The sequence below is a fragment of the Apis laboriosa genome, unplaced genomic scaffold (assembly GCF_014066325.1).
Source record: "Apis laboriosa isolate Shangri-la unplaced genomic scaffold, ASM1406632v1 scaffold1321_cov151, whole genome shotgun sequence".
Taxonomy (NCBI): domain Eukaryota; kingdom Metazoa; phylum Arthropoda; class Insecta; order Hymenoptera; family Apidae; genus Apis; species Apis laboriosa.
This window is the reverse complement of record NW_025221248.1, coordinates 1,228,320-1,251,671: the sequence shown is the minus strand read 5'-3', so window position 1 is coordinate 1,251,671 and position 23,352 is coordinate 1,228,320. Positions and strand designations below refer to the sequence as shown.

At 20.7% G+C, this 23,352-nt stretch overlaps 7 protein-coding genes across 15 annotated transcripts; 2 read left to right on the top strand and 5 right to left on the bottom strand.

Annotated features, from left to right (window-relative positions):
• Positions 1-118: 118 nt before the first annotated feature.
• On the bottom strand, positions 119-2,614 carry LOC122720680 (Golgi pH regulator). Of its 6 annotated transcripts, none has more exons than XM_043947513.1 (8): positions 2,474-2,614; positions 1,756-1,919; positions 1,595-1,701; positions 1,109-1,519; positions 849-1,030; positions 600-785; positions 453-518; positions 119-369 (listed from the first exon to the last, which is right to left on the bottom strand). In XM_043947513.1, exons 1-8 carry the CDS (start codon positions 2,513-2,515, stop codon positions 169-171), a joined length of 1,359 nt encoding a protein of 452 aa, XP_043803448.1. In that variant the 5' UTR covers positions 2,516-2,614; the 3' UTR covers positions 119-168. The 6 variants fall into 6 exon arrangements, with proteins under 6 accessions (XP_043803448.1, XP_043803449.1, XP_043803450.1 ...); XM_043947514.1 differs by having other exon boundaries at positions 849-967; XM_043947515.1 differs by having other exon boundaries at positions 849-967; positions 1,130-1,519.
• A 452-nt stretch (positions 2,615-3,066) lies between these two features.
• Positions 3,067-8,459, bottom strand: LOC122720674 (kinesin-like protein Klp61F). The gene is made up of 16 exons (XM_043947502.1): positions 8,263-8,459; positions 8,024-8,171; positions 7,814-7,963; positions 7,506-7,666; positions 7,289-7,438; positions 6,303-6,539; positions 5,845-6,220; positions 5,460-5,731; positions 5,246-5,385; positions 5,055-5,173; positions 4,618-4,962; positions 4,023-4,250; positions 3,742-3,921; positions 3,454-3,676; positions 3,234-3,355; positions 3,067-3,160 (listed from the first exon to the last, which is right to left on the bottom strand). Exons 1-16 carry the CDS (start codon positions 8,325-8,327, stop codon positions 3,113-3,115), a joined length of 2,964 nt encoding a protein of 987 aa, XP_043803437.1. The 5' UTR covers positions 8,328-8,459; the 3' UTR covers positions 3,067-3,112.
• A 2,738-nt stretch (positions 8,460-11,197) lies between these two features.
• On the bottom strand, positions 11,198-13,790 carry LOC122720759 (probable oligoribonuclease). 4 transcript variants are annotated; one of them, XM_043947709.1, is made up of 5 exons: positions 13,605-13,790; positions 12,123-12,212; positions 11,745-11,906; positions 11,444-11,664; positions 11,198-11,363 (listed from the first exon to the last, which is right to left on the bottom strand). In XM_043947709.1, exons 2-5 carry the CDS (start codon positions 12,165-12,167, stop codon positions 11,234-11,236), a joined length of 558 nt encoding a protein of 185 aa, XP_043803644.1. In that variant the 5' UTR covers positions 12,168-12,212; positions 13,605-13,790; the 3' UTR covers positions 11,198-11,233. The 4 variants fall into 4 exon arrangements, with proteins under 4 accessions (XP_043803644.1, XP_043803643.1, XP_043803642.1 ...); XM_043947708.1 differs by having other exon boundaries at positions 13,615-13,790; XM_043947707.1 differs by having other exon boundaries at positions 12,123-12,274; positions 13,615-13,789.
• A 1,285-nt stretch (positions 13,791-15,075) lies between these two features.
• LOC122720761 (histone H3) lies at positions 15,076-15,598 on the bottom strand. Its single transcript, XM_043947710.1, has one exon. The coding sequence runs from the start codon at positions 15,584-15,586 to the stop codon at positions 15,176-15,178; it is 411 nt and encodes a 136-aa protein (XP_043803645.1). The 5' UTR covers positions 15,587-15,598; the 3' UTR covers positions 15,076-15,175.
• Positions 15,599-15,872: 274 nt separating this feature from the next.
• Positions 15,873-16,388, top strand: LOC122720694 (histone H4). The gene has a single exon (XM_043947534.1). The coding sequence runs from the start codon at positions 15,883-15,885 to the stop codon at positions 16,192-16,194; it is 312 nt and encodes a 103-aa protein (XP_043803469.1). The 5' UTR covers positions 15,873-15,882; the 3' UTR covers positions 16,195-16,388.
• Positions 16,389-17,033: 645 nt separating this feature from the next.
• LOC122720692 (histone H2B-like) lies at positions 17,034-17,414 on the bottom strand. Its single transcript, XM_043947531.1, has one exon. The coding sequence runs from the start codon at positions 17,412-17,414 to the stop codon at positions 17,034-17,036; it is 381 nt and encodes a 126-aa protein (XP_043803466.1).
• A 5,296-nt stretch (positions 17,415-22,710) lies between these two features.
• LOC122720693 (histone H4) lies at positions 22,711-23,245 on the top strand. The gene has a single exon (XM_043947533.1). The coding sequence runs from the start codon at positions 22,716-22,718 to the stop codon at positions 23,025-23,027; it is 312 nt and encodes a 103-aa protein (XP_043803468.1). The 5' UTR covers positions 22,711-22,715; the 3' UTR covers positions 23,028-23,245.
• The last annotated feature ends 107 nt before the right edge of the window (positions 23,246-23,352 follow it).

Here is a 23,352-nt window from a genome sequence, read left to right as displayed (position 1 = left end):
TGTTTATGTATTTTATAATTAATTTTATATAACGTCTTATATAATGCAATATTATTTGTTTTTTTATTTTAATTAGAATCATTTTGTTGCGATAATATAATTAAAAGATCTATAAATATGAAAATATAAAGAAATTTATTGATTTCATTAAAAAAATGTTTTATTAGATTAAATACGTTCTGTAGGTGCTTGTTTATGAGCTAAATATAAAAATACTATTGATGATAATGCGGATACTAAAAATATGACATCAAACCATCTATGATAAAAATTAAATTGCAATTCTCCTAAAACTTGAGTTATTATAATCCGATATTCTGCAGGCATGTTCATTCGCATTAAAAGTACAGATGATACAAAATACATGCCCTATAAAAATAAATATAATTATATAAAAAAATTTTATTAATTTTTCAATAATACTTTTATCAAAACAAAATGTAATTTCTTACCATTATTTGAGCAAGTATAAGTACAATAATATTCGAAGATTTGCTACTTGATATAGCATAAAAAAACTGAAATAATGTAAATAAATATTTAATATTCAACCAATAATTTTAAATTATAAAGAAAAAGAAAACTTATATCAAATATACCTTTGTAAGTGTTAATAATAAACCGCGAATTGATGTTAATACAATACAACCAACGAGATAAAAAGAAATATGTTGAGACCAAAATGTAACATCAATATCAAAACCAATCCAATGTACTGCAATTTCAATTGCTCTAGTTACGGGATCCTTCTTTCCCACGCGATCGAAAACAATATTAATTGTTGACTAAAAAAAATAGATATTTTTAATTTTAAATTTTTAGAAATGATTTCTTCATCTAATACTTACAATGAATATCTTCCAAGTACAATATACAGAAAAAAAATATCCTAAAACATTAAAATATTTTCCTTGCCAAGTAGCAGCCCATTCTAAACGTTCTCTTGCATTTTGAATATCATGTGCTTCTAAAAATAATTGACGAGATAATTCTTCTAATGCTATTACTTCAATTTGTAATTGTTTAATACCTACAATTATATTTCATGAGATTTCATAAAATTTGTGTACATATAATATTATTTTTATTCTAATCAAAGAATACATACTTTCTTGATTACTTTTATTACCACTTAAAGGACCAAACATCCCCCAAAGTCGAGACCGAGCTTCAGTTTGTCCTACAACTTCTCCTTTCTTAGCTAATGCTATTCTTTTCTTTTTAGCAACAATCATATCCATTGTTTGTAACAATCGTTTTTCTATAGCCTGTACATCAGCATATGTTACAGGTCGCATAAAGTAAGCCATTGAGGTATATGGATAATTTACAGCACCAAATCCTGATAATAGTGCCATAACAGTGACACCAATAACTCCTATTCTACTAACACCTTGTTCAATGGACAATAGACCTTTTTTTGGACTTAAAATTGGAAAAGGATCTCCCACTTTCCAAAATAAATAAAGATAAAAAAAATATACAATGACTGTTAATGGTCTTATTAATTTTAATCTTACTATAAAAAAAAATAATCAATTAATATATTATTTATTACATATTGAATACAAATACTTCCATAAAATATACATACCAAATCTAATATTGCTAATAATAAAATATGCTATGTAAAATGGAATTAAAACAATCACCATAAATAAAAGCATGTAAAGACCAACATTCCAATGAAAATATCTAGAACTAAATATATATTATATTATTAATGTTCAATTATAAAAAAAATCATTTGCTTACCTAGAATCAAGAACTCCAATTATTTCAAAAATAATTAGTTCAAACATGGTACAAGATAATGAAAATGTAGTAGAAAAAATTAGTTGTACTAATCTATGATGGACTTCATAGTCTCGAAATAATTTTTTTACAAAAAATACCCATCCTCCTAAGAAGAAGATAATCTGCAATATAAAATGCAAGCTAAGAAAATAAAAATATGATTTCACGATACACAATCTGGCTACATATGATTAATAAATGAATAAATTTATTAGTTTGAAATATGAATTATATTTTTAAATTATTAAAAATTATAAAAATTATTGTTATTAATGCAAACTATATAAATCATATATAATTTAATATTATAAAAGATAAAATATCACATTGTTAATAAATTTACGATGACATTTTTCTATATTTTTAATAATTAAATATAGAAATTTTTTAAACTTTTTAAATATAACTCAATGTTAAAATTTTATAGTAATTTTATTTATTTAAATTAAATAAATGAAATTAAACATTTCAAGTAAAATTATAAAATTATAAAAAAATATAAAAAGAATATTTCCAAATTTTTATTATTATATTTATATAAAAATAATTTCATTATATAACATAAATATTACAATTACAACTTTCTGTTAAAGAAAATTATCAATCATAACCTAATTGTGTAACATCTACGAATACCGGCAATAACCTATTTTTATTAGTGGAAATAAATTTCCACCTGTGTGATAAGAATCACGAATGTATCTTCCAAAAAACCCATGTTTTAATAATATCACATAAACTTCGCATTGCGAAGTATAAAATTGATTTTGTTATTTCGTAGAATACACAAAACAAATTCTTATTATAATAAACACAGTATTCAGCTTTGATGAATACAAATATCATAGAACTCTCCCCACTCTAGCTTCATTAATCTTTATGAATGAATAAATTTTTATTTTTTTCTTGATAATGTTATCAAAATAATATAATATATATTATATTTTCTAAAAAATTATTTGGAAAACGGTATTAAATTAAGAATGTGATAAATAATAATATAGTCTAAATAACATAAAATTTTTCTAAGGTTTTTTGATATTTAAATTTAATTTCACATACATTTATATACATTTATATACATTTCACTTCATTTTCATAACTTTATGAGAAATGAATACTTTAGAAAATAAAAAAATATTAAAAATAAATTCGAAATAATTAGGAGAAAATAAAAATCTATAAAAATATTTTTTTATAATATGATACATTTAATTTTATTTTTTCGTATTGTTAAAATACAATTTAAAAATGTATATTTAATATATTTCCACATAGTATATATATATTATAATAATTCCTTAATTTTTGTTTTTCAGCTTGCATCTATAGCTTCTTCTTTAAGTATATTATTGCTCATAGGCTAATAAAAGATATGCTTAATAAATAAAATATTTTATCAAATTTAAGTTTAAAATTTATATAATCGAACTTACTTCATTTTCTATATCTTCAATATCCTTGAGTGTTTCTCTATATTTTTTAAGAAGTTGTCCATGTGGAGATGTTTTAGTAAGTTTTTTACAATATTGAAAATCCTTTTTTGCGGGAGTTAAACCTATTCAATTTAAATCAAATAAATAAATTTTGTCATATATATTTTATATATGAAATTTACATAAAAATAATAAAATAATAATTAATAATTTATCATACCTGTCGGAATATCACGATATAAATCTTCTGTAAAGAATTTATCAACCTGATCAAATATTCTTTGTATTTCCACAATAATTTTACTGCTTATATTTGTTGCATTAATATTTTCATTTTCAAGTTTTTGACTCATTTCTGTAGATACATTCATAAATGCTATTTTACAATCATTTAGACATTTTTCATATTCATTTCCAGCAATGTAAACTTTCATATATACATCCTAAAAATCATAATATTAAAATTAAGAATTAAATTAAATTTAAATATTTTTATATACAAACTTACATTAATTGCAGATAAAATAAGACTTTTATCTTCTTCCATCTTTTTTTGTATTTTCCCAATATTACGTTCCACGCAATTTTTATAATTTATTAATGTATCACAATTTTTATTTAAATCCATTTGAAATTTGTTTATTAATATTATACCTTGTTCAATAGCATTTTTGGCTATTAATTGGGACTATTTAAAAAAATAAATATCAAATTATATAACAAATTATATAGACAATAAGTAATTATTAATTTTTTAATAATTTGCCTAAAAAACTTAATGTCTTTTACCTTATCCGTTCCTTCAAAAACTACTTTTTTTACTATTTGTAGATCATTGCAAAGTTTTTCTTGTAAACTTTTTCGTTTTTCAATGTTCATTTTGCATATATCTAAAGCTTGATTATTTATAAGCTCACAAGTTTCATCAATGCTACTTAATATATTACATGTTGCAAAATGATCTTCTTCTTCTTCTTTTTGTACTTCATTGAAACAACATTGCAAATTGTCCATCATCTGCAAATAAAAGAATGATATATTAAAAGTATAATATTTTAATTTCATAAAGTTATATATAGATTAAAAGAAAAAAAGAGATATTCAACTATAAAAATACAATCATTTATCTTTTCAATATAATCATTCAAATTTAGCTGATTTAAATCAGAAAATTATATTATATAATTAATAATTAATAATTAAATAAAATTATATATTAACATTTTTTATTTATTATATATATATATATTTCTAATATTATATCATTCATAATTGTTATTAAGTCATTAAGATTGACATAAATCGACTGTTGTAATCGAAATATAATGTTTTTACGCTTTTAATAATTACATTGTTGTTTTACGCATTAAAGCAAATTTTTTACCTTTATAAAATTTGTTCGTTTCTCTGAAATATCGTTTTGATTTTGTCGAATATTTTTAATATGTTCTTTAATTTCTAATATTTTTTTATTTAAACAATCCTGCTTTTCAATAGAATATTTAGAAATTGATGTTACTGTTTCCTTTGTAAATTCTATCAAATTATCGATATTTTGAGAAACATCGTCATTCAAAACTTGTAAGTCTTCAGCTATTTTATTTTCTATTAATTGTTGAAATTTTTGGGCAATATAGAAAGAAATATTATTTAACATACAAGTTTTTTTATCTGTCATGTCTGCAATATTTTTATTTCCATTTTCAAACCATTGTTGGTATTTTAAATACTAAAAAGAAAAAACAAAAATATTAAAATAATTATTATGAAATCTGATTATAATAATCATGAGAATTGATGAAATATTAAACTTATACATACAGAATCATTTATATTTTTCATTAACTCATGGATTATATTTTGCCTGAAATTAACAAGATCTTGAGATATAACTTGAATTGACTGATCAATGTCTCCATTAATTAAAATATTTTGCTCATCTGAAAAAATAATATAATAATATTTATATTTATGCTTAAAATTCAATATTTTTATCAAATGCTAATAATCACCAATATGATTTTTTATAGATACACAGAATTGTGTTAAGTTTTCGATATGTGTTGTAATATCAATTTCTATATTTTTAATTTGTTCTTTAGTATTGTTTTTAAATTGATGACCAAGATATTTATTTTGTTGTCCTATTTGCCTATAAACAAAATATTAATTTATTTCATAAGTATAATATTAAATTCTAGATTCCATTTTAAAGAAGTGACTCACATTTTACGAAAAATTTTGTCATGAAGTTTATTCACATCTGAAGTGACAATATCTGCAACATCTAAAACTGTTTGTACTTGTGATAAAAGAATATTTTCAGTATATGCATGTTTCTCAACAAGATGTTTTTGTTCCTCTTTTTCTCGTTCTAATATCGCTAAACGTGACGACGTTGACATTAAAGTGTTTACTGTGCTTTCCAATTTATTTTTTACATTTAATAATTCGTATGCTTGTTCAGAATTTCTTAATTTTAGTTCTATAAATATTTGCTAAAACAATAATTATTTTTTTTATTATTTTTTTTATTTTATTTTTTATTTTTTTTATTATTAGAACACAATAAGAACATAATAAGAATTATTAAATTTTAACTAATAATTACCTCTTTAGAATTCATGCATTCTTCGAGGGCTTTAATATGATTTAATTTTTCTTCTATTTCTTTACTTTGAAATTCTATCAAAGATTGCATTTCATTATAACTATCTGGAGTTAAATAAATACCATTTCGTTCACGACATGCTATTAAATCTTTCTTTAATCTTTCAATTTCCTCAATATATTCTTGAAGCAATGCTTTCTTAGAAAATTTTTGATTAATTTCAGGTCGATTCGTAATATTTCTTGCGCGATGTGCATAATCCAATGTCGACAATGTTTCTTCAAGATTAATACTAGCAGGAGATATTGTAGCAATTATTGAAGTTCTTGTACGTCCACCTAATGATTCTTGGAGTAATCGTGTCAATTTAGATTCCCTATATATAAAAAATAAATGGAGTACATAAAAATTTGAAAATATTTTATAAACTTAATTTTACACTTTTATATCAATTTTACCGATAAGGAACATGTGGAGTTTTCTCTGCAAGTGCTGTTATAACTCGACCTAAAGTTAATAGCGATTGATTAATATTGCCTGCTTCTCTTGCTCTTCGATCAACAGCACCAGATCTTCCAACATTTTCACTACCAGCTAGATCAACTAAATTTAGTTTTCCCGTTTTTAATAACTCTTCTCCATCAATAGTATTTTCCTTTATATGAACAGTGATAGAAAATATTGTGTGGGAACGACTAAAATGTTAATAACATTTATTAAATTCCAAAATGTTAAAGATGCACAAATAATTATTTAGAATATAAATTATTTAAAATATAAATAATTATTTAGAATAGGAGCTACAATTCATAAATTGCAATAATAATATTTCAATATAACAAAATTGAAATATATTGTCATAGTCTATATAATTCTGAGTAACTTTTTCCTATAAATATAATCGAGATAAATATTATAATTATTTTATACATAATTTTCAAAACAAAAACAGAAATATTTTAATATTAATCATAATCATATTAAATCATATTAAAGTTTCAGATAATATATTCAGAGATAATATAATAAATTAATTTTTGAAACTGGATTTCAACCTAAAAAAAGAAAATTCATATATAAATAAGATAAAAAGATGAACCAAAATTTATTATTTATTAGATTTTTTTAAGAAACTCCATTAAACCTTTGTCAAATTAACTCAAATCATTTTTTTCATATATTTAATAAATTTCATATATATTGAAATTATTTTTTTATTATCAAATCCAAATTTAATTTAAGTATAACCAGCATTATTTTATCACGAACTAAAAATATTTTTATAAATAGTTAAAAATATTTAAAAACTTAATAATGATTACATTATAAAAAAAAATTATTTAAAATATTGATTCTACAACATATTATAAGATTATTAAAATCAATGATAATTATTAAAATCAATGACTCCTATTCTAAATAATTATCTTGTACCAATATTAACCTTGAATGTGCATTCATTAAAGTAGCTGCAGTCTGTCGTTTTTCTGATCCTTTCTGAAGAATGTTGAATACTTCATTTTTATTATGTATTGTCATTTCTTCTAAGCCATGTACTATTACTGCACCCTTCTTTGTTGGATCTTCATATATCCTTTTAAATCATTATAATTTTAACAAATCAAAATATTATATAAATAAATAAATTACAAGTTAATTACCTTATTTTAGCAGCATCATCACTGGAAGATAATAAATCAAATATTTCTTCATTATATAATTCTAAGAAACTAGCTCTCACTGAATATTCTTGTACCTCTAATACTCGTAATTCATCAAATAAATGACTTAGAGATCGTGGTATAATTCCAGCAGTAGTATCCTGTAAGTTTTACAGATATATACATATATATATATGTGTGTGTGTATATATATGTATATATATATGCATACATTACAATATATAATATATTCTTTTATGTTGTTTATTTCAAGATTATTATTGGTAGAAAGAAAATGTTAAACCAACTGTTTGCCAATGTAATGATGGATCATTATCAGTTCCTTCCATAGTAAAAGTCTTTCCAGTACCAGTTTGCCCATAGGCAAATACTGTGCAATTATATCCAGCCAAAACTTCTTCCAGCAAAGGACTAACAACTGCATTATATACTTGGATCTAAAAATTTCTTATTAATAATTACACTATTCTGAAATATTGTTTTATTGAAATATATACCTGCTTCACATTAGGTCCAAATACTTTATCAAAAGTGAATTTTTTTGTAAATTTATCGTGAGGCCTTTCACGAATAACTACTTCTTTATTAGATTGTATATCAACAACCGTTACTGATTTTCCAATTTTTTCAACATTATTCGTTGGCCTATTATAAAATAAAACAATATAAATATAATATTATATATTATACATTAAAATAAAATTTTGTAACTTATTTCATATTAAATTGCATTTACCTGACACGAACAAAAACTTGTATGTGTTGTTTTTTTTCTTTTTTCATATTACGTGTATCATTCATTTTTGTAAAATAAATTTTTTTAACACTTTTAATCGCTTTAGTTGTTTTTATTTGATTCTTTTTTCATATAACAAGTCACTATCTTTCACATTGTATATAAACGCTTCGTCAGAAAATTAACCGTTGAACGATTTGAAATTTATATTTCACATAAATCCCAATAGAGGTCTCTTATATCGAACTTTATACAAAAACTCTTCATATTATACACATGATTAAAGGCGCATATATTTAGTTTAAGATAAAATAAGCATCAATGTAGTTGGAGAAAACAATATGAATATAAATTAAAATATTAGATAATGATTGATTTTGTTGCATTTAGCATCGTAATACAATATTGAATAAAGTTTGAATTTTTTAACTCCTTATAATATCTTTGTTTCTATATTTATATTCTATATTTATTTTTAAATATATAATTTTTAACATCTGATCAATTTTATGACTCTCTATATTTTTTCATTAATTATATCTATATTAAAACACATTCACATAATAAAAGCACAAATACTTCAATTATATGGAAATCCATGAAATATCATATATGACATATTAAACATACATTGAAATATGAAATATAAAATATTAAACATACAGTAGATATTATTGCTATTTTGATAGAATTGAAGGAAGAATTGATCAGTAAACTAACTCGTATGAAGATGTAACATGACGCAATATAAAGTGGAAATTATATAGTCATTTCCTCAAAAAAAAATTTTTAGAGCAATTCTATTTATATTATATATTATAGAAAATGTTATAAATGGATCCAAATTTAAATTGTCATCTCTTCAGTTTTAATCCAATAATATCGTTTTTTAATACAAATAATAAAAAATGATGTTTTTAAGTCATTTTTTCATATCAATAAAATAATAAATATTTCACCTATATCATTTTAAAAAAGTGTAACTTTTGTTTTTTTTATTATTTTTTTTTTTAATAAATTATTTCTCTTTGTATAAATTTGATCTTGCAATATCAGCATATTAAAAATAAAATTCAATTTATTAATATAATAATATATTAATATATATTAATATATTAATAAATTTATAACAATAAATAAATAAATTTCATTAAAAGTAACAGATACGATATTAGATAACAAAAAAATGCAAATTAGTATTGTATATTGTATACGATATTTTAAAAGTTAATTGACAATGCATAACTAATGATTACTTGATGTTTTTAATTTTTTTTTTTTTTTTGCGAAAATTTCTGGTTCTACTTTGTTATTAATAAAAAACAATAATAGATTTTGCATCATGTCTTGATATATTATTGAACTTGATATATTATTTAGATTTATATATTATTTAAACTTTGTATGAAAACTTACTGAAGATAGTTAGATAGAAGATAATGGGTGATTTTACAAAAAAAAATTTACAAAATATTTTACAAAACGAAAATTTGCAAAGGAAAAAGCTGAAATTATTTTAGCTGAATTATCATCAATTACATTTTTCAGCATAAAATAATCTATGAAATAATGCAAAAATAATCTATGAAATAATAAGAGATAATAACATTTCAAATCATTTATCAATCATTCTATTAAATGGAAAAGATTCAAAAAGAAACAGATGAATTCTTCATAAAACTAACAAGAATCAATGAATAATGTATCTTTCTATTCTGAATAAATAGCATTAATAAAAAATAAAATTTTTTTCTTTGAAAAAAATTATTATCAAAGAAATGAATATCTTATGGCAATCTCAAATAAAAATCAGAAAATCATGAAATCTTAATGAAGTGATATCCATCAATATTTTGAAAAAATTTAATATTTGTTGAAATATTAAATATTGAAATATTAAAAGTATAATTTATTACAAACTGTTAAATCAAATTGTAAACAATTATTGTAAATTACTATCAATTAAAAATTATATCAATAATTATATATATAATACCAATTAATTCACTTAAATAAAAAATTGGAAGAATATTCAATTCATTGGAAAATTTATATGTTGACGAAGAAGAATATCTTGCAAAACTACTACATGATAACATTAGATCATAAATGTTTCTGATATGAAAGATATAATGAAATCTGCATTATTTAATACATTCATATTCGAACATTTTTAACTTTACTTTTTCAAACTATTATCTTTTTTGAATAATGAATATATTGCTACTTTTAATTAGTTAATAAAATACAAAAATGATTGAACAATTTAATTTTTCTATCAAATTTTTGATATCAAAAAATACTGCATTATTTTAAAATAGAATTATAAAAAATAATAATTATTTTGAATAAAAAATCTTTTTTTTAAATAAATTTTGAATTTTTTTGAAAAATTAATTCATATATATATAATAATATAATAATTATATATATTATAATAATATAATAATTAAAATAAAATAAAAATAATATAATATAATACATAATAAAATATAAAATATAATATATAATATATATATAAATATATAATAAATATATATTATATATATATTATATCATAGACATAATTTAATTAATATAATTAACTTAAAATTTATAAATATCATAATAATTTTAAATTTGAGTTCCTATAAGTTTTTAAGTCTTATTAAGATAAGACTTTTACTAAAATTTTGAAAACATATTAAATTTTAAATCTAATATTAATATATAATAAATACATATCAAATATTTTTAAATATTTCAAATATTCTATCAAAATCAAAATGATTCAGATTTTTTATGATATTAAAATTATAATATAATATATGATATAATATATAAAATTAATTTCAATTGAAATTTAAATACTTATACAATTGAGTAATGTAAATTTTATGCACTTACCACAAAAATTATTTAAAAATAATCATAGACAAAAGTTTTAAAGTTTTAATAAAGTTTATTTATAGGAGACAAATTATTTACTACATTATATAGAAGACATAAATATATTTTTTTTATAATATTTTAATTCTTCTATACTTTCTTTAATATCAGGTAGAGCTCTATGATGCAAAAATTTTTTTGGTATACATTCACTTTTATTTAAATTCCATCTTCTAGAATAAAATTTTAAAAATAAATACATACATGTCATATATTAAATATATACAAATATAAACAATATAAATGTAAATACCTGACTAATTCTTTAATTGTACTAACATCAATAATTCTATAATGTAAATAATCATTGACTAATGGCATATATTTAAGTAAAAATAAACGATCCATATAAATTGTATTACCAGCTAGAGGACAAGTTTGACTAGGAATATATTTTTTCAAGAAATTAAGCAACATTTCTTCTGCATCTTTTAAAGTAATTTTACTATATTTTGATTCTTGTATCAAACCTGACTGAAAAAATATTGCTCTTAAAATAAAATATAAATTTAAATTAATTATTAAAATAAAAAAAATATTTTTATTAAACTTACTTTCGTATGAAAATTCATACACCATTCATTCATATGTTCTAAAACTACATCTGGTTGATTAATTACAATATTAAATTCTTCACTCACTATATTTAAATCTTCATCAGTTATTAAACAAGCAATTTCTAAAATTGTATCTGTTTCTACTTGAAGTCCAGTTAACTGAAACAAATAATTTAATTATATATAATAAATATATATAAAATTAAATATATGTATATATATATATATATATATATATATATATATAAATTAATATTATCATATATAATAATTAATATAAATATATATATAAAATTATAAATATATATTAAAAAAGAATGATTTATGTCATAAATATCAATATTATTAATTATAATGGAAGTATTAGATGCATACTTCTGTATCTATCCATACAATACAATTATGTTTGTTATACATCATATTTATTTATCTTATTTGATAAATTACTTTGTTTTTGTGTTTTTTCTTTTGAAATTGAAAAATAAAATATTCTTGATATTTTTGATATTCTTTTATTTCACAAATTACTTGACAAAAATTGAAAAATAAGATTTATTTAAACTTATTTCAAAAAAAAATATGGTTAAATCTCATTTCAGAACATGTTAAATTTGTGATTTATTTTTTTATAATAATTTTTAATAAAAATGTAAAGTTAAGTATATTTTGACATATTTACGAATCAATAACATTTATGATTGATGCGGAAATAAGTGACTACTTTATTATTATATTCATTCTACATATATATATATATATATATATAGTTATACTTAATTATCCATTTATAATGAGCATTCCGCAGAATGAGAAAATAAAATAAAAAACAACAAGCGACCGAAATTATAATCACCAAGTCTCAAAAAAAATTCTTTTTAAATTCATAAATAAATAATAGAAATGAAAATAGATTTTCATTCATATATAATGAGAAAAAGATATTCATGTTTAAAACGAAATGATTTTTTTTTTAAATTGGAAAAACTATTTGAATATTTTTCTTTTAATATTTACTATATTAAAAGGAAAAGATGTTAAAAAGACATTGCTATGAACTGTACACAATAAAAAATAAATTCGCAATTTTTCACAATTTTCAAAAATTTTAATAATCAATTTTTACATTTTTTAATATTTGTAAAAAGTATTTTTTTTATGTATCAATTGATTTCAATGAAATTTTGTGTATATGTAGGCCAAAAATGTTGAAATTGAAAAATGTTAAAACCCGTAAATTGGAGATTCTTTAGATAATTTCAAGCAATATTTTTCTTTATAGTTTTTACGGCTTTGTTAACGAGTTATCAACAAAAAACATTGGCCAATCACCTTGTACATAATTTATTTAGATTTACAAAAGATATATTTTAAATTTTTATTATAAGTTCAGACAAAAAAGTCTTTAAAATCATGATCTTTTTTAATTTTATCATCAATAATTACGTCAATAATGATTAATACAATGATTAAATCAATAGTAATTTTAAAAAAATTTTTTTACACATTATCTATTAAACTAATCTTTCTAATATTCCAAAAAAATTCAATTTTAAGTCAGTACAATTTTAAAAAAATTTATATTTTTTTCCCTCAATGTACAATGTAACAATTTTCAAAAATTTTTTGCGAATAATTCGAAAATTGGTTATTTATAAAAGATAAAATTGTTTAAAATGATATCCTATACACATTTCAAGTACATTAAAATGAAAAAAGAAAAAAGCTAATCGATATGAATAATAATACAAGTTGACATTATTAATAATAATTTATTAATTAAACTATCTATATACATATATTTATATAGAATGAATATAGTAATGATAATCATTTCTTTCGATAAATGTATCAACATACTTAACCTTACTTTTTTATTGAAAATTTAAAATCAATTTTAAAGAAAAAACGAATTTCCGCAAATAATTATATACAAATTATATAATACAAATTAATAATATAGTCAACAAAACGAGTCGAATAATTTGCAATACTGAATTAATTCTACTTAAAAAAAAAGAACAAAAATAATCTTCAAATCTCAAAAACGTGTCTCACATATAAAAGATTTAACTATATGACCGTTATAAAGTGTTTCGCTTTATAATTATAAATTCTATTTAAATTTCATTTTTTAAAATGATTTATAATTAAAGAAATAATTGCATCCAAAGATTAAAACAGAATATCCTCTATATGTATATAATTACATATTAAATTTTTGTACTTCATACAATATTTTTTTAATAACACATTTAATTCTTAAAATGCTACCGTGAACAAAAAATTAAAAATTTTATATATATATAATTCACAATTTGTAGAATATATTTTTGAATTGAAATTATTTTTGAAAAAACAAAATTCCTCATTGCTTTAGAATAAATTGTTTACTGAAAAACTAAAAAGAAAATTTAAAAAACCAATAACAAATTTGATTTTTATTAACATGCCGCGTAAATCGCATGTTTTATTTTGAATTTTTCGTTCAAGCCATTTGAAATTTTAACTATTAAATAAAAACATTATTTAACTATTATATAAGATAATAATTTTTATTTTGATAGTTATGATCTTTGTATTATACGATTTATATAGTTTAAATGAAAAATTATAGAAAATTGATCAATTACAAAATATATTAAATATTTTTTTCATCTTTCCAGAGCAATGTTAATTTAAAATATATATAATTATATATATATATATATATATTTATATATATATATAAATATAATTATTGTATATAATTGAATTGAATAAAACTTTTTGAAAAAATTTTACAAAAATTTAATTAAAATTCCCCATTAAAATTCTTAAAATTCTAAAAAACAAATTTAAAAAAATCGATATTATTTAATATTAATAATTATTAATCGAGATGATTTGATATATCAATGTTTTCCTATTTTTTTGCCTTCGCTATATATGTATATCATGGCTATATTAAAAAATATAATATATTAAAAGAAAAAATAATTTTATAATTTCATTTTGTGACTCAATTTATAAAAACGTAATTTATGATTTATAAATATATGTGAATACAGAATTTATCAAATAAAATTCGCGTATATATATATATATATATATAATGAATAGTTTGAGAATTATTTAAATATGTAAATATTTTACTTATTTAAATAATTTAATTGTTCAAGAAATATTATATATTTACATATTTTATATATATTTTCAATCTCAAATAATTTAGAAAGCAAATTTATTATGATTTGTCTTTATGAAATGAAATTACATTCATATTTAAAATATTAATTTTTACATATAGGAGCCAATATAAATAATTAAAATTATAAAATATATATAAAAATATATATAAATATAGAACATTGTAAATATAGGAGTTGTTCTTTCGAAAGAAAAATTGTTGGCCCTGAAAAGGGCCGTTTTTTTTTTACTGTCAAAACAAGTTAAGCTCTTTCTCCACGAATTCTACGTGCTAGCTGTATATCTTTTGGCATAATAGTAACTCTTTTAGCATGAATGGCACAAAGATTTGTATCCTCAAATAGACCAACTAAATAAGCTTCACTAGCTTCTTGAAGTGCCATAACTGCTGAACTTTGAAAACGTAGATCAGTTTTAAAATCTTGCGCAATTTCGCGGACGAGCCTTTGGAAAGGTAATTTACGAATCAGAAGTTCGGTACTTTTTTGATATCTTCGAATTTCACGAAGAGCAACAGTTCCAGGACGATAACGATGTGGTTTCTTTACTCCTCCTGTTGCAGGTGCACTTTTACGCGCAGCTTTTGTTGCTAATTGCTTTCGAGGTGCTTTACCACCAGTTGACTTACGAGCAGTTTGTTTAGTACGAGCCATTATATTTTAATATCAAACTCACGGTGCAGGTCAACTCAAAAATACTACTTTACTATCGAGAATGCAGTTTATATAGCTTGTAGGGAAAGAGCTTCAAGCATTTGGTTGGTTGGTTGTTCAGTTCAGGCGGGAGAAGTCTTATGATTGGTGATTAACGAAAAGAGGGGATGCATTAACGAAATTGGATTGGATTATTGAATAAATAGTGGGGGGATGTGCATTTACTATATATAGAAGAATTATTTCGAATTGAGAATTGTGACTTCTCTTGTTGCGTACGTTGAATTTTATTTATAATGACTGGACGTGGAAAAGGCGGAAAAGGATTGGGAAAAGGAGGTGCAAAAAGACATCGAAAAGTACTTCGAGATAATATTCAAGGAATTACCAAACCTGCTATTCGACGATTAGCAAGAAGAGGTGGTGTTAAGAGAATCAGTGGTTTAATTTACGAAGAAACACGTGGAGTACTAAAAGTATTTCTCGAAAATGTTATTCGAGATGCAGTTACATATACTGAACATGCTAAAAGGAAAACTGTAACAGCAATGGATGTAGTTTATGCATTAAAACGCCAAGGCAGAACATTATATGGTTTCGGCGGATAAGTTATTAAGATTGAACATCAATTTTTTTTTAAAAATTACAACCGGCCCTTTTTAGGGCCACCATATTTTTTGAACGTATGATAACTCTTCATTTATACAATGGAACTATTTATTATGAACTATGTTATATTATTTATATTTATATGTTATATTTTATTTATATTTATTATGTTATATTAAAATAAATATTTTAAAACAATTAATATGAATAAGCTAAATATAGTACATATATTATTGAATTTAGTGAAATGTTTTAAGGAAATTTGAATTAAATAATAAAATTAATCACATAATTTAAGTATATAGCTAAATACGTAATTAGATATTGTATTAAAATGATTACAACAAGATGATAACAAAATATATTTATCTATTTTTAAATAAAATTTTAAATAAATGAAATACAGATTATTATTATTTCGTGATATTCATGATATTTATTAAAATTTAAATTTAGGATGTTATTAACAATAATATTAATTAATAGCATTGTAAATCAAAATTGAAATAAAATATAAAAAATAAAATTTAAAACTTCATTCTACATATATATATACATTAAAATAAAAATTTATGTATATGAATTTCCTTTTTAATAACAGTAATTAAAATAAATTTATAAGTAAAAATATTATCAGATTACGATTTGATTATATTTTTTTAATAAAAATATTAAATAGATATATTTATTTATATACGTAATATTATTACGTATATAATTTAAAATATATTAGATATGTTAACAATGAAGTGAACATGAGTGAGTTCCAATGAAAAAAAAATTAGTGGCCCTGAAAAGGGCCGGTTTTTTTAAAGCCTGGAAAATAGACAATATCTTCTCATTTATTTATACTTGTATATTTAGTAACTGCCTTTGTACCTTCACTAACTGCATGTTTTGCGAGTTCTCCGGGCAATAAAAGTCTCACAGCAGTTTGCACTTCTCTCGATGTAATAGTAGATCGTTTATTATAATGTGATAAACGAGATGCCTCAGCAGCGATTCTCTCGAATATATCATTTACAAAACTATTCATAATGCTCATGGCTTTGCTCGAAATACCTGTATCCGGATGAACTTGCTTTAATACTTTATAAATATAAACTCCATAACTTTCTTTTCTTTTTTTCTTTCTTTTTCCTTCTACTTTATTTATAGTAACATTTTTTGGGATTTTAATGGCCTTTTTAATTGCTTTTCCAACAGCTTTAGGAGGCATATTTGCTTAACGTATATATGACAAAATATGAACACACAAAATATCTATACTCGTCTCACAGAGTTCTTTCAATCCAGATTTGCTTTTATAGCAAATGAAATAACAGCATCGCTTCAATCATATGAAAGTACATGACCGAAAATATTGATGTTCAATTCTCATTGGACGAAAATCTGACGTTGACTTATATCAATACTTTTGATGTTTATAATAGGTCGAATGTCTAAACAATAAACGACATATATATATATATAGAACTATAAGAATAATTTTAAAATTCTCATACTTATAAAATATTAAATATTAAATAATATTAATTTTTTTTTATAATGCAGAAAAATTTTCTTCTCTATAGTTATTTATTTCGCACAAAAATGATTTTGTTTTGGTCAAAACAAATAAGAGTAATAATAAAGAGTATAATATAAATAATAAAAAAAATACTTATCTGTTCCTAAATGTCCCTAAAAATCCCGATCAATTTTTATCTCGTTTCAATTATATTTTTGTAATTATTTAAAAAAGTTTGAACTTTTAAAATTTAAAATTTAATACTTTTCCAATGAAAATATCATTGACATTTTCTTTAAATGTAGTCAGATTAGGTATAGGTAAAGAAAGAATAGATAATTTTAGATTATAATAATAATATGTATATATTTTATTATAATTCATCATGATTTTGATAAATATTAAGACTTTCTTCTTTTTCTTTTGATATAAGTCAACGTCAGATTTTAGTTATTTTAGCTCTCAATTGCAATGTTTTCTGTTTCGGCATAAAGAACCATTTTGAAATTAATGGATGGAATTTATCAAACAATTATACAAATCATAAATATTTATATATATATTTAGAATTATATATATTATATATATTTATCATTTAGAAGAAATGCTTATTTTCATTTCTAATATATTTAATGCAAAACGTAAAAAAAAAAAAAAAAAAATGAAATAAACGCGGAAAAAATCAATACACAATATCAAGTTATTTATGATGACATATATGACTATGTTATAATTTTTATTTATGACTATGATATATGATTGAAAGATAATGGAAAATCTTATAATTTGATGGAACCATAAAATCAGTTTTAACAGAAACAGAAATTTGATAGATTATTAGAATTTTATCAATTTCTTGTGATTTTAATATTCATGACAGTATAATATATAATTTTTATTAAGAATTTGAAATATTAAATAGTGATATTAATTAAGTTATTATATCCTGAATACAGAATAACTATGAACGATATCGCATTATTATATGTACTATTTAATATTCCATTCAGAAGTAAGATTCACATCGAATAAATTGAATTTAAAAAATAATAATATTATATAATATCTATAATTATTAAATGCATAAATGTATTCCTTAAATTAAATTTTTTAAATTGTATTCTTATATGTTTAAGGAACATTCGATTTATTCAATTCATAAATAACAAATACATTAGCGAAACGTCCGATAAAATGAATCAAAGAATAGAGAAAGATTCAATCTCATTAAAACTGAAATAAAAAGACTAAAATATACTTTATTATCGATTATTTCAAATTATGTTCTATATTATACTGGATTATAATGGAAACATGTATTTCGGCTGCATATGATCAAAACATTTGTCAAATGAATAAGCTTTTTTTTTGTTCAGAATTCTTTTGCTAAAAACATTAAAAATAGTTATATTTTTTAAATAATTTTTAAATAATTATTATTATATATTTATATAATTTTAAATAATTATATTAAACATTTAAGATAATAATAATCTTTTGATTGAATGAAAAATAAAATTCCTTTTCAAATCGTAAGTTATGAAAATAGACGTATTCACTATTGGATTCATTAATTGGATAAAAGAAGTTATATTTATTTCTGAAAAATGTTAATATATCATCAATCTTATACGAATTATAAATTTTGTAATAAAATATATTTATACTATTACTGAATATAACTTCAATAGAATCAGCGGATAATGATATTATATATTTCATATTATAATTATTTATAATATTATGTCTATAAAATTAAATTTAATAATTATATAATAATGCTCCAATTTTTAAATTATTATCTTGATCAAAAAATAAAAAATGATCATTATTTTATTTTTGCGAAAAAAAAATATAATTAAATTCTATTGTCATATTTCTATTATATATTTTTTTTTAAATTCAATTCAATGAATATTCATGAAATTTTTTTTTAAATATATAAGATAATACTTTATATTATTAATATTATATAATATTATTATTAATATTATATAATATTCTAAAAATATATTTATACATATCTAACAATCTAAGAAATAAAATTCTTCGATTTTCTGATCTTTTTATAATATCTAATTATCCAATAAATTCTTCTCTTTTATTATTTATTTTTTATTAAATTGAATAAGAATTACTGTATTATAATTGAATAGAATTTTTCTATTTTTTTCATCACGTTTTATTAACTTAATAAATTTTTTAATATTTTTATTTTCATATAAAAATAATTCGAAATCTTTATTTTATTTTTATATTTTTATAATCTGGTGATTAAAAACGAACTGCATTCTGTAAAATATCTATTACAAAATATTTATTTCACATACACATATATCATTATACACATATACAATTATATATGTCATACAAAATTTTAAAGTTCGGTAAATCACAAAAGATTTAAAAAAAATATTTTGCATATTTTAGAAAAGAAATATATATTGTATATATAAATTATATATAAATTATATATCATATTATATAAATTTCTTTGAGATTCTTTTAATACAAAAAAATTTTTATATTTTATTTAATATTGAATCGTAATTTTAATATTCAACAAAGAAGAAACAAAACTAATTAGTTCGAATAAAAAAAGAAGGTTCTAAAATGAATGCTTTGTTCGTGGATCTTTTGTTCTCAGAAAACACTCAACTGACACACCTGGTGTTAGAAGAAGGGGAAACCCTTCGTTGACCTGAGCAGTTCGCCGCCATATGGTTAACTGGAAAAGGGACAGTTCTACAGTATGGCAACGTATTTTGCCAACGGATATCCTGAAATATATAATATGTATTCTGAATTTTATATATACATATATATATGTATATATATATACATATATAATGTATATATATATATATATGTACCATACTACAACCACTTTTGAATTTTTAAGACAAATTATGAATTTTTAATAGTTCTCTTATAATAATAAATCTTCTCTTTTTTATTATGAATAAGAATAAAGAATAAATTGTTTTAAATAAATATTAAGTATAAATAGGAATTCAATATTGAATTTTAAAAATATGAATGAAATTTAATGTTACTTTTTTTTTTACAAATAAATATATGATATTACAAATAATTAACTTATTTCTTATATTACTTCTATATCTTATATAAAAAAATATGTACAATTAAATTATACATTATATATACTATATACTATAAAAATATAATAGATTCATTAAATAAAATATCAAAAAATATTTATAGTATGTATTTCATTAAAGATTAATAGTCTTTAAAAAATTAAAAAATAAAAAATTATTATTTCACATTATATAACATTAATTCTTAACATTTTTTCCTATAAGTATCAAATTTTGATAAAATTTCAAATATTAACTTATCTATTTCTTTTTCTATAATTTCACTTATGATTTTTGCATTTAAAACATATGTAAGTTTATTAAAAAACAAAAAAAACTAATCTTAACAATTTATTCAAAATTTTTATTAGAAAAAATTGGATATTAAAGATCTATATTTTCATATTTTATGTATGTTTAAAAAAAATATATGTTTGCATATACAGTAAATTTATAAGTAATATGTATTAGTAAATTTTTATTTCAATCTTTTAAATTTTAATATAAAAATATAATATATAAAATATCCATGTATTTCTATTACATTAAATATTAATATATATTTATAAAATAATCAATACACATAAACTTAAAAACTTTCAATAATAAAAAAATTTTACCCAAATTCATCGAATTAATGTTTAAATATATAAAATAAATACATAAAAATTCAATTAAAACATGAATTTGTGAATATGTAAATATGTGATTTGATTATGAATTACATATTAATTATATGTATGCTTATTTAGCCAGTAATTCTCGTAAGATTCAAACTTCGATTTATAAATATTTTGGATTTTTTCAACTGCAATATAATTAATTTCAATATCTTCCAAATATACATGTATTAAAAATATAAATTTTTTAATCTTTCAATATATATTTAAAACCACGAATTTTATTACTACGAATATATTCTTTCGATATCCGTTTTTTTTGATGATTCTACAAAAAATGCCTGAATATCTGTTATATCCCAACTATTATATCTTTAGTTTAAGACGTAAAGCTGAGAAAAATGTAATTTTTAATATTCTTATATAATCTTCTCTTCTTGAAGTTCTTGGTATAGTACTGAATATTTATTTAAAATATTTGAAAATTTTTTGAATAGATATTTTCATTAATGTTCTAAATTATAATATTTTATTATTATATTATTGTTGCTACTTTACACTTGATATAGCTCTTACATCGAAAACTCTGTTTGTTTTCATATTTCTTATCGGTTTATCTATAAAGAAAAAAAATTTATATAAGTTCACTATTTGATTATATTATAAGCAATAATTTTTTATATAAATATTAAATTTTTATTTTATATTATATTGCATAAACTGATTTGCTACATTATTCAAAGAAAACATTGTTAAACGATAATATTATTATATAATCTGTCTGTCACTTTTTATTACATAAAAATTAAGATGATTATGTGTATCTATTAAAAATATGTGTAAAACAACATGAATTTATAATTGGTAGCACTTCTTTTAGATAAGATAATAAGAGAATTACCTTATATATTTTGAATAATTTCTTGAATAAGTCTTTTAAATGATTTTTTAGGTATTAATAATTTCGTCTTCTTTTGATAATGATATATTTCTTGAATGGCATTATTTTTCGAGCGAAATTTATTCTTTATATTTCTATTATTACACTGATTTATGCGCGTCATTTTACGTTGCAAAAATGAATAAACTTCTCATCTGCTATGCTTTGAATGTGCAGATGGGAGCACTCATATATATGTCCTCGGTTCAATACGTTGTGTCTTTTGATTGGTTAATGTTGAAACGGTGGGGATATAGCCTTTCGAACATATAAAAGGCCTGAAAACTAAATTTGTACATCAAACGAATTCAGAACTTCATAGTTTGTTATTCTGTTGTGAGATTTCAAGATGACTGGTCGTGGAAAGGGAGGAAAAGGATTGGGAAAGGGAGGAGCAAAGCGTCATAGAAAAGTACTTCGTGATAACATCCAAGGTATCACAAAACCAGCAATTCGTCGATTGGCTCGTCGTGGCGGTGTTAAACGTATATCTGGTTTAATTTATGAAGAAACTCGCGGTGTTTTGAAAGTTTTCTTAGAAAATGTTATCCGCGATGCAGTTACTTACACCGAACACGCCAAACGGAAAACTGTAACAGCTATGGATGTCGTATATGCTCTGAAAAGACAAGGACGTACTCTTTATGGTTTTGGAGGTTAAAATGGAAGATCATTGTTTTTATCAACGATCAGCAAAAACGGCCCTTCTCAGGGCCACAATTTTCTTTTAACTTGAGAACACTCGCTTGTTCAATCCAATTTAAAATATTTTCTATCTATATTATATACTGTGTATATTCCAAGTTGTTATATTTTTTTTGTAAGATATAACAGTGGATCATAAATTTGAATTAATGATCAAGTACTAATAAATTAAGTATATAATTATTGAAACTATCCATATCTTGAAATAGTAAAAAAAATTAACATCGTTTTCGTTATAAATTTTTTCACATTATAAATAATAAATAAATATATATACAATA